The sequence below is a fragment of the Parasteatoda tepidariorum genome, chromosome 3, assembly GCF_982258835.1.
Source record: "Parasteatoda tepidariorum strain Cologne lab strain chromosome 3, Ptep-v5.0, whole genome shotgun sequence".
Lineage (NCBI taxonomy): Eukaryota > Metazoa > Arthropoda > Arachnida > Araneae > Theridiidae > Parasteatoda > Parasteatoda tepidariorum.
In genome coordinates this window covers 68,432,220-68,450,338 of record NC_141757.1, presented here as the reverse complement: position 1 = coordinate 68,450,338, position 18,119 = coordinate 68,432,220, and the positions used below count along the sequence as shown (strand labels likewise).

Genomic DNA, 18,119 nt, shown 5'->3' with positions numbered 1-18,119 from the left:
GAAGCAAATAAGAAAAAGAGACTAGAGAAAAACTTTAAAGGGTGTAATAAACAACTCAACTAGTGTACAATTTTTTTTCTTTATATTTGCATTTTCGAATGATTTTTTACATATGCAGGCAGGTGTGCTGATAACAAAGCACGGCTTATAAGCCCTGGCCAAAATGAAGAACAGAGAGCCTGAGTAAAAGAAGGATATATGCATGAAGGGGTTATCTCGGGATTTTAACCCGCTACTTCCAGACGTTAGACGGAATTGCAAAACCACTCAGTCTTATGTCTCATTAGTGAAATTATTTAGTAACATTTCTATAAAAATTATTTTTGGGATCATTATTAGACTCGATTTTTTTTTGTACGCTTGATTGGTTCAAATTTATTTTTAATTGTGTATGTTTTTCAAGAAAAGTAGAAAAATTAATATATTATCGACATACCTCAAACGAGAAACGTAGAGCGGATAATTTCTGAATAATATGAAGAAAATTTCGGTGGTGATAGAAATTTATTATACATAACAGACTTTCTTTTTTCATGTATGACAAAAATAAATTCTTTTTTTTTTAGTCTACTTGAGAGTTAGCAATTAAAATTAATTTTCAAAGTTTTATTTTAATATTTTCTTCTTTTTAGATAGTTGACCTAAGTTAGTTTGCTCACGCAAGACAGTCGATGAAATTTCGATTGTAAGTAAATGCGAATCAATTCCCCTTGCAGCATTTAGAAAACAGTTGTAACTTCTACTGGCGTCAGGAATAAAGTTAAATTTGAAATTTGAGCACTCTAGCTAGTCGAAAGTGGTCGAAATTTTGATTGATGATGAATTCTATTTGTAATAAGAAAGACGTTAAAACTTACTCATGGCAGCTTGAAAATGATTTAAACTTGTGTTGTCATCTGACATAAAACTCCAGTTGAGATTTATGCACTCTAGCCAACAAGAATGTGATCAAAATTTTGATTGACGGCAAATACATTTGGCAATAAAAAAAATAATTAATTCTGTTTGTAGTGATTAGCGGATTATCGATTGACAGACTGAGACCTGAATTGCCATCAAGTACAGGGCTCCAGTAGAGGCTCGACAGCTTCCAGTTAGTCGAAATACCATTTCGTATGTCTTTGCATTATTACATCCACATATAATAAATTCTTATGAAATTTACTTTATTTATTTCTTTGTAGGTGGAATATTTCAAAAGATGTAACAATGTGTTTCCTCTTTCTCTTTTAGCTATTTATTAATTTTTGTTAAATTTTTCAATAAACACGCGCTATATTCGATTTCCAATAAAAAGCAAGGAATTCTATATGCGCGCATTGCATTGTATTACTAGTTTTTTTCCCTCACGCCTTGCCTAAAAGCTCTACTCCAATTAGCCTCGAGCTTACTCCAAAAAAGAAAAATGCGTCTTCGTAATACAATATATTTATTGTTCTCGGATTTCTCTCAAAAAGTCATCTGTACAAAGAAAAAAATATTTTTTTGAGGAATAGTTTTTTTTCCCGATGTTTTTATTAATAAAAGAAACTAACTCACATACATAAGTGCTATTGATTTTTCTTACTGCCCATATTTTTTTGTTTTGCTTTTTTTTTTCAAGCTTATAATTTATCAACATTTGTAGTATTGATTGTAGGAGAAAATAAAATAATCTTTCTTAGAGTTAGGTAAGAGCCATCAGAATGTTGTTACTGGAAATAATGTTACCGGAAATCAAATAAGTTTCTTCGTATTTTTTAGTTGTTTTATATCGACATATTTAGATGTTCAAGCCTGTAAAAAATAATTTGAGCAAAAAAAAATCCTCTGCTAAATCCTTTTTGCGTCAAATTTATTTTTTTTATTAATGTTTTCAAAATTATTATGCATTGATAGAAATATTTCATACAATCATTTCACTAAATCAATTTTCAAATTTTAATGGTAAATCGTCACCAAAACGGTACAATTAGTTTATAATTTATTTTTTATTCCTTTTTCATTAATTTATTTTTTGTTCACTATTTTTTTTTGTTTATAATTTATCTCTTATTAATTATTTTTTATTTATAATTTATTTTACTTTTCATCATTAGCATAAACTTTTAATTAAATAAGTTAGGCTAAATTTTTATTTATTTATAATAAATGCATGAGTAAAGCCATTACATATAGTAAAATTAAATTTTATTTCTAAAGGTTGTTTCAAGAATGCTTCACACAAACTCTGAGAATCACGATGCTTACCTCCACTACGTGGATATTCGTGGTAATGAGGTATCAGACTGGCGAAAGAGGGTAGTGAAAACGAAACAGCCAATGGCTCCTCACTCACTCATAGGTAACTCTGTTCCATTGAAAGATCCAAGCTTCTTCTATTAAGGCGTGTACCACCTACACACCACAGGTATCATAGGACATCCCCTGGTACCCTGCCGGACATAAAATACGATCGAAGAACCAAGACTGCTTTGGCCAGATTTGCAAGTGGCCATCCTTACTTTTGAGAGAAGCAGAAAGTATCTTTCCTACTTTGAAAAGAATGCTGTGTTCAACCAGCTTCACCGGTATCTGGTTTGCTTTGGACTTTTTAAGGTAGATCTTGCATCAGATCCCCTTTTTGTTGTAGATTTTCTTGCTGTCAGCGGCGTCCTGGAGTTTATCTTACACATATGTCAGAGAATAAATATTTAATTCCCTTATTATTCAACGAGAAAGTAGTGAATAGCTGAAAAAGTCCCTTACGATTTCGCCCGGAGTCGAAGTCTCAACTCTTGAAAGGCTACAAGCAAAAGTCTTTAAGCAAAAATCTGAGGTCTCCAGAATCATGGAGTAGGGTCCTTCCACCAATCGCTATAATGAATATGGAAAACAGAAATGTAAATCGAATCAATTGCAAAATTTCTTTAATTAAATTTTCTTCCTATGGCATCCATAAAGGAAGACTTACTAGTAAATCTTAAATTACTAATAAGTCTGAACTAACCATTAAACATCTAAATCTGAAGATTATTTTAAGAAACAGAAATTGCTAAGTAGAGCAAAATGCTTTGGAATTTAAGGTTCCAGACAGTGGCAAGGCAGGAAGAGTTACAAGTTTGTGCCTTAAAGTTTCTTAACAAACTTCGTGCCGGCGTATACAAGTATTAATTGGAAGTCAGACCTACTTCATAATTATTGCAGTTGAACAAAAATATTACCGATAAATCTTCATAGTATTATAATGTATATAGCAAAAATTGCAAGAAACAACTTAGTTTTGTTCAAATGATTTGATCAGTACTTTCATCCAACTTCTAAACCATATTTAAAAGTTACTTTTAAACAAAGACGGCACTTAACGGATTCCAGCTGCCCATACATTTGGTTGATTAGTCGGTGTTGTGGCTATAATCTTCGACTACCATTGCTTGGGTCAAGGTTCCATTGCTGATGCTAGTGAATGTCTGATCGGACTGCCTTTTCTCAGATTGCGTCTAGGTGGTTCGGAATCCATACTAATGTCATGTCTTCGTGGATTTAAGAACCCGAAAAGTTCACATGTGATTGGGTAGTATGGTCCAAAGGCCGAATGATTGCTATCACCATTTATCCTCTAACAGTAATTGTGGTAGTGTAGAGTACGCGTGCGCCAGTTTTGTCTCTGGGTCATTATTAAGGATATATCTCAAACCTCCATCAATAGCTCAATCGCGTTAATTCAGTGCGAAGCTAACACTAAAAACTAAACTAAAATAAAAACTACTACTAAAACTACATTCTGAAACAAATTATGTTTCAGTATTCGCGAAGATACTCTGTCTTAGGGTTCCCGTAAAGCAGAGAAATAATTCTACTTCCTACATATCGCCGACAAAAATTATATATCTGGAATTTCCTTATTTAATCAGAAACTAATTAATATTTTCGAATAATGGTTGTTTCATCTTATTCATAAAAAATTTGTACTGTTTAACTCAGTTACCGAATTTCACATTTTAAGGTTTTTAGGATTTTTAAAGCTTTTTCTGAGCTTCTTCAATGTCGAAGCTTTAAACCTCGAAATTCAATTAAACACATCAATCAAATATTCAATAGAACACATTAGAATGAATAAATTGAAACAAAAGCTAGTTAAAAAATAGTAATTTATTACTGAAAATATAAGAAAATTCTGGATATATAATTTTCATAACTCCTCATAATAACTTGTCGTAGTGTTGCTGTTGTTGTTACTTTACGTCGCACTAGAGCTGCACAATGGGCTATTGGCGACGGTCTGGGAAACATCCCGGAGGATGATCCGAAGACATGCCATCACAATTTTGATCCTCTGCGGAAGGGATGGCACCCCCGCTTCGGTAGCCCGACGACCTGCGCGCGAAGTCGAGCCCTTTACGGTAGCACAGTTTAACGAGGACCAATACCGCACACCCTCGGTCCCTACGCAGACTGATCCAAGTGGTCACCCACCCGCACACTGACCGTAGCCAGTGATGCTTGACTTCGGTGATCTGCTGGGAACCGTGTCTTAACGATCAGTCCACTGCGGGACTTGTCGTAGTGGGAAACAAGTGGGAAATAATATCCCTTTCATGTCTGAAGAGGACCCTAAAGTTATAAGCTTCACGACCAAAATTCGAATCTGTCACATGCTGATGAGTCAGATTCATCTTTTTGACATGATACCGACTTCGTGTTCTGTAAATACAGCATCGAATTCTCGAAAAATAAGTAATTGTTGCATTAATGTTTCAATTATAATTTTTTATGAAGAAATCATCCCTCTTTTATCCATGCTATAATTTTTCCGCTCAACTAGCACTTTCTACCAAACAACAGTTTTTACCTTTCTCGGTGATTTCATATTATTTGTCAAATCACATTTTAGAAGGACACTTATCCTTAATGCTACTGAACGCTGCCTACTTTGACATTCGTTTTCCAGGTGAATTAACACCAAAGTGTGCAACTTCTATTTTAACTATTTAAATTTCCGTTGACTTAAGACTTAGAGAAAGTATAATAATGCATTTATTTTCTTATTAAACCAAAATTATACACAACCAATGCGAAATTACCATTTTACTAAATAAAGTTTGAATTAAACTGTTAAGCAATAATCTAATGATATGAATCCATAGTTTATTGTTTGGTGGAAAAATACACCTTCCGATTTCCGAATTCAATTTATGATTGGCGAATCGAAATTGTATCAATATCTTGGGGAGCAATTATAAATCATTAGTATAAATAATCGTAACCGAAAGTATTGGGAGAAATTTGCCTCCATGGAGGACTTTTTGATGGAACTAACCCACGTTTGTGTTACATTGTGAGGAAAACCACGAAAACCTCCCACGGTTAGCCTGACGGCACTGGGACTATAACCCATGATCCGTCTGAGTATATTTTACGTCACCACTGTGGTCGTTACGAGCCGGTTGCGGAATTCGTATCGACCAGTCAGAGCTGAGATTTGAACCCAGTTCACCTCATTGGAAGGCGATCGCCCTATCCCCTGAACCACCACGGCTCAAAAACTATAATTGTAAAGTGTAATAATAAACAAAATTAACACGTGTTTTAATTAGCCTTTAAAATACTAATTTGGTATCGCTATCCCCCACATGCCGCCCAAATTATTAACGATGTTTTTACTTGAATTCACTTGTTACCCATTCAATAATTATTTAAAGTAATAATATTACTTTATTTACATCGCATTAGGAGACTGGACCGGGAAACAGCCCTGAAGATGATCCGAAGATATGCCATTATAATGGTCCTTCAGTCCTTACGCGCTTTTGCAGCCCAACGACCTGCACGCGAATTTGAGCAGTTTAAGATTGAACAGTTTAACGAGGACGATATCGCACATCCTCGATTCCTTCGCGAGCTGATCAAATTGGTCACCCACAACTCACTGACCACTGCCAATGATGTTTGACTTCGGTGCTTTACTGGGAACCGTGTCTATACGATATGAGGAATAACATCAGTTACAATCTGTGGGGTCCCGCAGTGAACTGATTGTTAAGACACGGCTCCCAGCAGATCACCGAAGTCAAGCATCACTGGCTGCGGTCAGCGTGCGGGTGGGTGACCACTTGGATTAGTCTGCGTAGAGACCGAGGGTGTGCAGTATTGGTCCTCGTTAAAATGTTCTACCGTAAAGTGCTCGACTTCGCGTGCTGGTCGTCGGGCTGCCGAAGAGGGGGTGCCATCCCCCCTGTAGAGGACCAAAATTGTGATGGCATGTCTTCGGATCATCCTCGTGGATGTTTTCCAGACCGTCGCCTATAGCCCATTGTGCAACTCTAGTGCGACGTAAATGAACTACTACAACAACAACAATCTGTGGGAGAGCAATTATTTAAAACTTGCTGAAAACTTTTAGTGAAACTCTTTTTGAGTAAAAGAGCTATAGGCTATTAAAATTAATAGTTGTTATGATTCAAATGAAGAAATGTTTGCAATTTAAATCGCAACTATATGTTATACTAATCGCGTGAAAATTTTTTTTTATTCATTCAGCCCACTTGAACAATTGGAGTTAGATTTAATAATGTCGATTGTAACCTTACCCGTGTTTCAAACTGCCAGTGTATCAAATTTCGTTTCGCTAGCTTAGGGAAAGAAACAGATTTTTTTTAAAAATATTTAAATATAAATAAGACAAATTTCATTGTTATACTTTATGAACATTTCATAAAACCTCAATCCTTTTTTTTATAATACGTGAAGCTTCATGTTTTTTAACAAAGCAAATAAATAAATCTATAACTTTTTATCTCCAAAATAAAACACGAATAATACAAAAAAAAATAAAACCTTTCTTCTTGTTTAGTTACAAGATTTTTTCATCTGATATATCTACAAATGTACTTCTCGATTAGTCTCTATCGCACTCGATTGTCTATCTCTCAATAATATCTCTATTTATAGATATCGCAGGCCCCCCAAAGGCTGTTCAAACATGCAATTAATGCTTTTAGCGAGATTATTTTCATTTATCAGTTACAATTCACGCTTATACCCTTCATCGCATAACATAAAGAATATTCGCGGAATATTTTCGAAATAAAATAAGCCAAAAGTAAGAATTTTTTTAATTTCTGAAACTGATTGACCGCCAGCCGAATCACGTGACCTAACTCGGAAAGGAATCGTCTGTGTGGTTAGTGATAACAGAATTAGCAGTTCGGTAAATAGAATTATTAGTAACCCTTTAAGACAACAAACTCTTGGAATTTGAGAACCACTGCGAAGATAGGAAATGTTTATTGTTGTTGCTGTTGAAGGACTGGCCAATTTGGGCAGTATCTAGAATTATTCAATCGCTGCTGATAGAATGGGATCAGGTAGAAATAATTTGAATTTTGCTTATTATTTTGTAGATTTTTGTTTGTATAATGGTGTGAAAAACATTCGTTTTTATTTATTGGCATATGTTACTTAATTTTTATACAATTTTAAGCTGATTTTAAAGTTTTAAAGTGTGCACTACATAGAGTCAGAGAATCTGTATGAAGAAATCTCAATACGTATACTGAAAAATACTAAGTTTAAATGCAAAAAAATTATTATCAAATTTATATATTTTTTTTTTTACTTTCGTAATTTTTTCTCTATTATAAAAAAAAAAACTTTGTAATCAGACATGTTAGTAAAATAAGTGTAGTGTTAAGAAGTATTATGTACTTAATGTTTTGTTTATATTATTGTAAAAAACGATTAACTACGGCAAATCTGAAGTTATTACTTCAAAAAAGTAATTTAATAAACGTTAAAAAATGGATTGTAGTTTTATCATGTTTATATATTTAATTGCAAATACAAGTTCTGTTTGATTGAAAATATGTTTTAAAGTAAACAAATAACAAAAAAAAGAAGCCAATGATGTTTGAGTAATGCGTGAATGAGGGCTGATGTATTTGTGTTTATTTATTCAACATAATATATTTTGATTAAACGAGAAAATCACTTAATATTTTATTCTCATTTATAATAGAATCTGTTTTAGACGTAGAAAACAAAATCTTATTTAATAGAATTTCATTCTATTTGTATTTTGTTTTACTTAAAATATTGAAGATAAAAAAATGAGATTTAATCTAAAATGTTATTTTTAAAATGTTTTAAAGAAGAAAATCTTACAACAAATTTCAAATTTTTGAACTATACGTTTTTATTAACTGGCTTTCGTAAACTGCAGAAAATTCCTGTTCTTTTTTCAGATTTTCTTTGCATATTTGACCATTTAAAACTATTTTCTTGACAAAACAGGTTTTTTCTGTCTTTCATCCTAATCATAAAAGAATTAAAACTAGTTCATACCATGCAGTTATGCTTATCGTACAATAACTCTGCCCTTTTTTAAAAAAAATCATTTCAGAATTATTTTCTATTCTTGCTCTTTTTTAGCAGTTATTTTACGGTTTTGAATATCGTATAAACGAAACTGCGATTCGACTGTTGTTTATTGTCAAATCGATACCCTACCTGATTTTGTCTCTTGATATCATTTTTTGGTAAGTTAAATTGCCAGACATTTCTATACGAGACGTTAACAAGAGTTTTAAATATTTTTACACTTGCATATTATTTCAATAAGTATTACTTTTAAAATAAAAGCAGTCACAGGATTTTTTTTCATACTGAAAGACCACTAGACCTGTGGTAGTTCAGGGAACAGAGCACTCGCCTCCCAATGAGGTGACCTAGGTTCGATTTCCGTCGTCGGATGGTCGTAGGAACGCTACTCTCAGCTCGCACCGAATACAATGCTAGCATAGTAATTTTTTACAGTTTTTATTAAAATAACAGAAGTTTGTATGCTGAAATAACAGTGCATATCTGTTTAAAAAACAGGCATCTGTTTTTAAATAACAGTGTTTTTCTGTGAAATAAACTGCTTTATGCTAGCACACCAGCTGGCAATTTTTTTCCGTAAGTTTATCAGATTTTTTACTGTGTACACTTATGAAGGTGGAGTCTTGCAAATAAACTTTATACAACATTCCAACTAATTAGAGAGCTAAAATCTTATTTAGAGCTTTCTGTCTGATACCAATACGTGTTTCAAATGTTTTTCGATTTCTGCAAGCAGAATTTACAACAACATGAAATTCTTCAAAGTTCTAAGTTTTGGCCACTTAGAAACTAACTAGAGTTCTCAAATTTCCATCGAAACTTAAGTGCAACATTGCAAAGTTACTATAAACTTGATTTTTTCTTTCTAGCATAGAGTTATGATAAGAAAAGCGAAATGTGTCTATATTGTTTTATAAAATATTTTTTGAAAGGTTATTAAAACAGTTTAAATATATAGTTAGTCTAAAATAGATGGCCATAATTATTTTCAAATCGATATCAAAGTACTAAGAATAGAGATCCACGAAGCGTTTATGCATATTTAAACTCTCATGTATGTACTCAACATATTTTGAACAAAAAATAATAAAATATTGAGAAAAAATTGTTGGAAATTAAATTTATAAGCAGCCATCTCTCTTTAATATCAAGGTGAGTTGGCCATCCAGTAAAGAAAATATTAGGTTAAAATATGGAAAATAACACATTCCATACAAGTTAACCATGAAAAATTTTCAGTAAGTAGTAAAAAATGAACTTTATCACGACAAATAAGCAAAAAGAATCTAATAAACAAAGTCTATTGTACAGATTTAATCCGTCACTTTCGAAAAAATTTCATCACAATCGTGGCAAAGTTTGTAAATGTTTTATGGAATCACTGCATGCACCTTGCACATCTTGAGTCATTACTTTTACCCTGGTGTTAAAAATTGGAAATTTTTTACATTTGATCAGTTATCTCCAGAACCACTTAACAGATTTTAATAAAATTTGGTTTGACCATAGTTTTATATAATACAAAAATAATAATCATTCAACAATTATAATACACTATTTACATAATCGTGCACAATATAAGTATATAATCGAGTTTAGAACTGCAGAGTTGAATAGAATCAAAGAGTGGTTACAGAATTAAATTAAAAAAAATGGTTTGATAGTTGCCCCTTCGTTCAGGCCGTGATTTCATACTAGAAATAAGGCAGTTTATGAGTTCCTGTGGCAGTTCGTCCCACTCTTTCAGTAATGCTATTTTCAGTCACTGGATGGTCCTCAGAAGGAGTTGCAATTGCTCTCCCTAAGGCTCTCCAGACCAACAAACATCTCCAAAGCCAACACATTGATATTCATCAAATTCTGGGAATGTAGAATCGGATAATACGTAGAATTCTATCGAGTAGGTTATAGTAGGCTTCTGTCAAAGAGAATCAGAATGTTAATATGCAGGGCTGGTAGGGTCCTTAAAAACTGTAAAAAGTTGTTTTTAATTTTGTCATAAAAAAGCTAAGAATTTCTTTTTTATTAGCTTTCATTTTAAAGCAAATAATACGAAACAACAGATTTTCCATATTTATTTATTTATCTGGAAATATTAAGCTTGGTTGTGAATCTGAATCTTCTGGAATGTATTTATTTTATTACTTTTATTATCATTTTTTAAATTTTTTAAGTACCCTACTATTTCTGATATGTCTATGTATATAAATGAAAGGGGGTCATCACTCATTTATCTTATGTAGCCATCTCTCCTGAAGTTTAAGATGAGAAGGATACTAAATTTGTAGCATTATTCAGCTATCATAATTCCTTATTTTTTACTCAGGAATTGAACTACATTTGTACATTATAGGTCCAGCTAGTTAGAAAAAAAAATTTCATTTACGTATTGAAAAGCAACAAAATACTTGATTCACGAAAAATATTCAACCCTCAAATAAAATATACATTCAAATTTTAACCTACTTTAGTTGTCATAAAAAATAACGCTTTGTATAAAAGTTAAATTGCTTTTTATGAAGTTGCATTTGTTGCAATCTATTAGCAAATATCAAAGCATGCAATCTATTAGCGGTCATCTCTCCTCTATGGCCATCTAACCTAGGCTCACCCTTGCACTAACAATATCATTAAGCGATATAAGTTATTTAGTATATTGCTAAAAGTATTAACCGAACACTCAAATTTAATGTGAGTATGTGATGCTCCGAAGCAAATGCACTATACTATTTGCGTATAAATTTGACGCAACGGGATGTTCACGACGTTGTTTGGAAAATACTGGTGACGTTTAAGTGCTAAAACGCTGTCGCTTCCAGAATTTTGCCTTCTTTAAGTAAATACAAGGAATTGTGGATTCAACAGACCCCGGTCAAATGCCGTTTAAAAAAAAAAAAAAAGACTTAGTTCGTAATATCATTTTTCTAAAATCATTATCCAAGTGCTTCTGTAAAAATTACTATGAAGAAGAAAGAATGATTCAGGATGCCATTTTATGGTGAAGTTGATAGAAAATCTCAGGGTGTGGATGGAGGTTTGTATTGGTATAGTGGATTAGTTGAAGATATTGACAAATTGAAGATGGTGATGATAAACAGAAGAAGATGAAAATTGATAGTTGAGCCGGATTAGAATTAATAAAAAGGCTTTTATTTAGTAGTATTTGTAGAGCTCGAGTTACAAAATATAAAAATCATTTCATAAGAATTTCAGTTGAATCAGTTTTGCATAGTAATATTAAAATAGGTCAGGCCATGGGAGACAAATCCCCACGACCTGCCTAATCAAAAGCCAAATTAAAAAGTACATGTAAATTGTTCCCAGCGGACACAGAAGCATTGGTAGGAGATCCAAAATTGGCGATTTATTAAAATATAGCATAGCCAAAACAAGGCCAACCAGCATATCAATATTGGGTTTAAAAGAATACCTTGGCGATCACGAGTCGCCAACAAATTTATGTGAATTCTTATAACCATGCAACCGAAACATTTAGCCGTTGGAAAATTAGAATAAAAAGTTATAAATAGATTTTTGTTTTCGATTAGAGGCGACAGTGAATATATAAGTCTGCATTAGTAATGAAATAAAAAAATATCCGTTACATTGATCTGGAAGAGAAGAAATAAATATTTTATGTTTGTTTTAAAAAGATTAAGTTTGTGATTTATTTTAAATGTAATTCTATTAATAAAAAAATCAGCTTAAGTAATGAAAGATATTTTAAAAGATAGAAAATAAATATGTGTATGCCAATTGTGGCATCACAATTACCGACCTTTTTGGTGTTCCCATACAGCCAGAAACATGGTAAATTTTTCCATATTCTAGTAGTTTTAACCATACTTTTCTGAGTCTGTCAATTCTTACATTAAAAGAATTCCTTGTTGGATATTTGGCTTTTAGTGGAATTTGCAATGAATACGTACTGCAAAGCATATATTTTTTTCACTTTTGGGCTAGTTTAGTTTCGACCCTGTTAAGTGCGTTAGTAAAAGTAAGGCTGCAAGTGTATTCAATCATTCGTCTATATTTATTAAAATTTTGAAATCCCATTTAATTATATAATTTTATAGTAATAATAAACCTTACTTAAACCTCTTTTGGTTAAATACGGTTTCCACGACCCCGTGTTATTTTCTCGTACATTTTCTTTTCCTTTTGCGTCAGGCATAGTTTCTAATACTATTTGAGTGCTGTTGCTGTTGTCGTATCCCCTGAAGGCAAGAGGGGTGCGCTTCTTGTTTTCTAGTGGCGCCATCTATGGCCAAGAAACTATTTGAGTGTTTATACTTTAATTGCTTTCACCCTTTGTCATCTTCGATTTTAAGTTAAATTTTTGATTTTTTTGCCCTGTTTCCTAGAAAATTTTGATTGTTGAATAATCTAGAACATAATAACTTTAAAAAAAAAACAATTGAAAACAAAAGCATTAAAGCGTAGTGCTGGATAAGTATTTTATTATTGCATGTCAGTCCTTTTCATATTTTTAATGTACAGAGAGAAGAATAAAAAAGGAAAAACTCTGTATTAATTTTCACCCAGTAATTGGATTTTCATGAACTATCATTTAACCTTAACTATATTAATTATTGCAGATGATATTTTAAATACTTTCTCTTAATAAACACGCATTTTTTCCAAACAGGTTTTTATTTTTGACTCTCAAAAGATGGGGGTTGAATAATAGCAATCTGGAAAACATGGTCCCAAAAGTGTGGACAGGAGAGCGATCGAAAGTTTGGACTTAGATTAAAATTATGGTTAAAATTCAGATTAGGCACTAGTACGTGAAATTCCGATCATTATATCAAAAGTTATTCAGCTTGTTCACTTTTTATTTTAAGCACTAATCTTTCATTTTTGTTCAAATAAAAAAAAAAACGATTTATATGGTTAAAATTTTTTACCAGAACACGATGCAAAAACAAATATCTGTTACATTATGGTTGAGTTACGCGCTTGTATTTTATATATTTATAGCCTGCTTTAAGCGGATCATATCTTAATGCATTCTAAGCAACAATAATTATTTTTATTTGTAAAAATTGAAAGCGAATTTTCAAAAACCTATTCTTTGTCCACATGTCTCTATCTTGAGAATAAAGGCTCCTATTATCCATAATGTTTTTGTTTTTTTAACATGATGGACGTATGATATTTTAATGTAGATTTCAACCCCTGAAAGTTTGAATTCGTCAGATAAATACGAGTCTTGTTACCGTAAAGTATCCCAATTAGTTATTTGTCTTCCTATTTTGTTTATTTCATCGTTTTCTTATCTTAGTTTTTGGGTGAGACATAGATTTTATCAACTTTTAATTTTTATACACTGGACACGTGAGTCTAATTTTTGCGCAATATACCCGCATATAACCTCTGTGCCATTTCACTGTTTCTTTTTCTTAAATTTATTTATCCTCAATCCAGTTTGTCATAAATTTCGAAAAATAATAATTTTCTGCCTTTGCTTTACAAAATGAAACAGGAATCTGAATACCTGAAAATGTTCTTTTAAAACATTTTACCATTAAGCATAGAGTAAAATCTTGTATTTGACAGTATTCTCTGACAGTTATGAAATGAATTCCATTTCGAACAATATCAAAGCTACCTTTCAGTCCACCTTTCCTAGTCATCTCTTCAATCTATCTTCTTTTACCAATGAGTAATAATTCGATCCAAAACTGGCAACAAAAGTTTTTTCCTTCATCAAACCGATGATAAGAAATCGAATTTCTCTCCGTCCGGAAGCCGAAAAGGTAGATCCCGACAGGAAATGACGTCGGTGAAACAGGAAGTAAGAAAATTCCTGTTGCAAAAACATCAATATCTGGCCACTCTGTCTGCCAAGTTACCAGGCTCAGACGGAACTACATTTTTACGCTTTTCTCCCAACAATGGCTTTCACCTTTCTCTCTCTTACTAAGAAGATGGAGATGCGGTGAATTCTTTAGACTACATTGCTTCTTTCTCATTTTCATTTAAATTGAAAAAGGATACAAGGGACCGTATAATTATTTACTTTTTTTGGACTTAAAATGTAATGTTTTACTTTTTGTTGTTTAAATATTGTATACTTTTGTTTTAAGTATGCTTTTAGTTTTGATATTTAAATGCAATTACATATGATTTATTAAAATGGATAGACATAATTTATTTTTGTTTAGCTATATTTACTGTTATATGGAGAAAATATTCTATTTTACATGGTATAATATAATTTAAGAATGTTATAATGAAGCGGGAAAAAACTTAAGAACTGTTTTCCAGTTTATTGACTAAACTTATGGGTAGACAAAATCAACCTAAGTTGAGATTATTTGTGATGTTTCATGCTCCGAAAAAATTTATACCCATCATAATTCTACAATTGAATGAAATTAAAAAAATATTAATCCATACATTAAATATAAACACGTAATATTTGTGTATTCTATTGCTCGAAATAAATATTACTTTGCATGTACATGAATCAATGCATGGACAAAAAATAAGTAAAAAACTAATAAGATAAAAACAAAAAGAGAACATTTTGCCCTTTTATCATTTAAAGAAGACCAACACATTTTTAACAAGGAATGAAGAACAAAACCAATTTATGACAATTTTGATTGATTTCCTCGAATTACTTACAATCCTTTTACTCGAAATCTGCCTCGTTTGTTCTTAGCAATTGGTTCACTAATTTTTTTTTATTGATTAACTGCGAAGTTTCTGCGAATACATCGCAAATAGGCAGACGGTTATGTTTTATTGTATTTATAATCAATACCAGCCCTCACATAATTCTTTTTCATTTTTCTTACGATTCGGCTGTTCGGAATATCTACACTGACTGTAGCAAGACGTTTTTAGGTGTTTTCAATGGAAAAGTTCACTCGATCACAAATATTAAAAGAAAAAAAAAACATTAAGTGTTCCAAAGATAAAATAACCATACTAAAATTTTTATAAGTTTCCTTTTATAATAGAATTAAGAGTAAAAAAGAGCAATAAATATGGTTTCCATTAGTCTTTCTAATACCCATGAAGAGTTTTAAGCTCCCTACGATCCCTAAATCAAAGAAATGGAAACATGCATTTCAACCAATTTGGTGATTTTTGATGAGATCATAAACTAAAGGATATTTAGTTGCACACCTAGGTGCTCTCTTTATCCAAGTATTTTGCTTATAAATCTTATTTCGGTGTATTCAAAGTAAGTTACTTTAATGAACATATAATTTGAAACAGTATCCAAATATTTCGATAGTATTTGTTTGCTCTGATAATTATTCTACGTATTAATTCATGTTTCTACATATCGTTCTCACTAACTTCCGTAAAAAAAATATAAACATTTAACGCGTGTGTAAAGTTACTCGTTTTTTACTTTTTATTAATTAATATATTGTGCTATGAAATTTTTATTGCGAAAGTATTTGGATTCCAAAATATGGACAGGAGTACGTTAAGCCGATTATTTTGTATAAACAAGCAATAAATTGCTTTAAAATTTAGACAGGCTTTAATTTCGCTTTAGACGCTTTAAATGTTGTCAATTTTCAATGCCATATAAGTGACATCAATTACATATAACATTTCAAAGACATATAATGACATATATATTTCTCGTGCCATCACATTAAATGATATGCCACATACTCGTAATGTAAGAAATTACGCGTATGTACCATATAATTTAATGTGATGGCGCAAAAAATGGAAGTGGCTGTACTGCTTCCAATAAAGCAATATTACGCGTTTAAAAAATCAAAAACACACTCTGTTATAAACGAAGTTTGACGACAAAAAACATTTAAAAAAGATTTAGGACGATCCCTTGAAACATTTCAGGATCATGAGACCTGTGTTTCCCCTAAGAACACTCCATTAGGGGTTGGGTTAAAAATATACCTATATCCCTAGTTTTGAAAACTCACCCACAATTTTCACCTCAGATGTGCATAAATTTAATGTGATGTTACTATAATTGTTAAATAGCTTTTACTTTTTTGCTGGGATAGGAAGAATTGGGCGTTACGCACCAAGAATTTGATCTAAAAAAATAGATTATTTCTTTTTAAGAACAGTTATTTTTATTTTGTAAACTATATTGATGTATAAACTCAATATCAATGTATCTTTAAGGAGGAAAAAGATTACCATAGAGGGTACCACCTATTAATAAGGATGTAATATGGCAGCCGAAAATCTTTTAAATTTGAATTTGTGGCATTGAGTTAACAGTTTGTTTAATAGTTAAGATGACACTGTACCGCAGAAGAAACATGTGATACCCGAATTCTGTTTTACCTGCATCACTAATTTGAAATTAAAAGCATAGAAAAAAGTGCGTGAAAAATAGAAACAAATTATGTTATTATTACTCCGGAATGCGTTGTCGAGAATTAATCTTAATGTTTTAAGGAGAAAAAAAAAGAATTTCACAATTTCAAACATCGTGGTTTATCTGATCTCACTTTTTTCTACACTTTAACATATGTTTTCGAAGCTCTGTCGCCAAGGAAAATAAAAAAGGCCACAGTTTACAGCCTCACATTTGAAACAAAGATTTAAACTATAAATCCATCATGTTCCACTGAAGGTTTTAGAACGGACAAATAACTGAAATATTTTACATGTTAGCAAACTTTTTTAAAAATCGCCAATTTGGCGACATTTTTCCACCTAGATGAAAATTATCAAAATTAATGTCTTATTCTTAATTTTTACAAATTTTTATGACCCTAGATAATGCAGCATTGGAGTAAATATTAATATTAAAAATTAAATACTAAAAATTAGACCTCAAATGCTTTTTATTTTCACAAAACTTCTCAATATTGTTTGCGCCATTTACAGAATAAGCATAGACAGCGCTGACTTTAGACAGGCTAAACTTGACCTAGCAGTCATAAGTAACTATTGCAAACTCACAGAAGTTATGAAAATAGCATATTATTTTCAAAAAAAGCATTTCATAGGACGATGGAGCCTTCAAAAAACAGCCTAAAATTTTAAATTACTAATGTAAGTAAAACCTAATTTGTCATGAAATGATTCTCTCGTGTTATAGCGTCTTTTTAAAGGTCCATTGTAGCTAGAGTATTCTGGTGCAGGTTCGCAAAGTAGAAGAAGTATATGCATCCTGTGCGCAAAAAATAGTTTAATTGAATTTAGCTAAATGGAATTTGCACTATAGTTTGAATGAGAGTTATTTCACAGTAAATTAACGTAGACATTAATTCCTAAGTTTTAAAAAGCATTTTTTAATAAATTCATTTAAAAACTGTCGATTCTTTCCCCTCCAGAATAATGCTATCTTCTGCCCAAGAGAGTAATGGAAATCGAATGTAGTCCTTACGCGAACATAGAAGTTGTAAATGAAGTACAGAACTGCTGGGATCAAGATGTGGACTCTGACATTGCTGTGGACATTTTGATGCCCAATGGATATTTCATGACCATTAGCGTCAACAGATATGCCACTCTTCATCAAATTAAAGAGGTAAACATTTTGAGGCATTTGAAACTTATTAATTCTCGCTCAATCTTATTTATGCTTTGTATATTCTTTAACGGTTAATCTCGTTAAACTAGTTAGACTAGTTGTCAAGTTAGTCTAGTTAATCTAGTAAAGAATAAACAAGTAATACCGAAAAAATTTAAAGTCAATTCCGACTTCTTACTAGTTAATTAATTAAATTTAATTAATGAATTAATATTTGTGAAAACAGTATTAACATCTACTGTTACTTTTGAATGAAGGTCCCACTACGAACTTCCAAAATGAATCA

At 31.7% G+C, this 18,119-nt stretch overlaps 1 protein-coding gene across 2 annotated transcripts in view; it reads left to right on the top strand.

The window, feature by feature from the left end:
* The first annotated feature begins 6,925 nt into the window (after positions 1–6,925).
* Pi3K92E (phosphatidylinositol 3-kinase 92E) overlaps positions 6,926–18,119 on the top strand; it is a 70,597-nt gene continuing 59,403 nt past the window's right edge. Inside the window, exons 1-2 of one of the 2 annotated variants that reach the window (XM_043053017.3) lie at positions 6,926–7,325; positions 17,634–17,830. In XM_043053017.3, the coding sequence (XP_042908951.2) occupies positions 17,663–17,830 (168 nt within the window). In that variant the 5' untranslated portion in view covers positions 6,926–7,325; positions 17,634–17,662. Of the gene's footprint in view, positions 7,326–14,181; positions 14,381–17,633; positions 17,831–18,119 lie in introns of those variants that run through there. The other variant, XM_043053025.3, reaches the window with a different exon arrangement.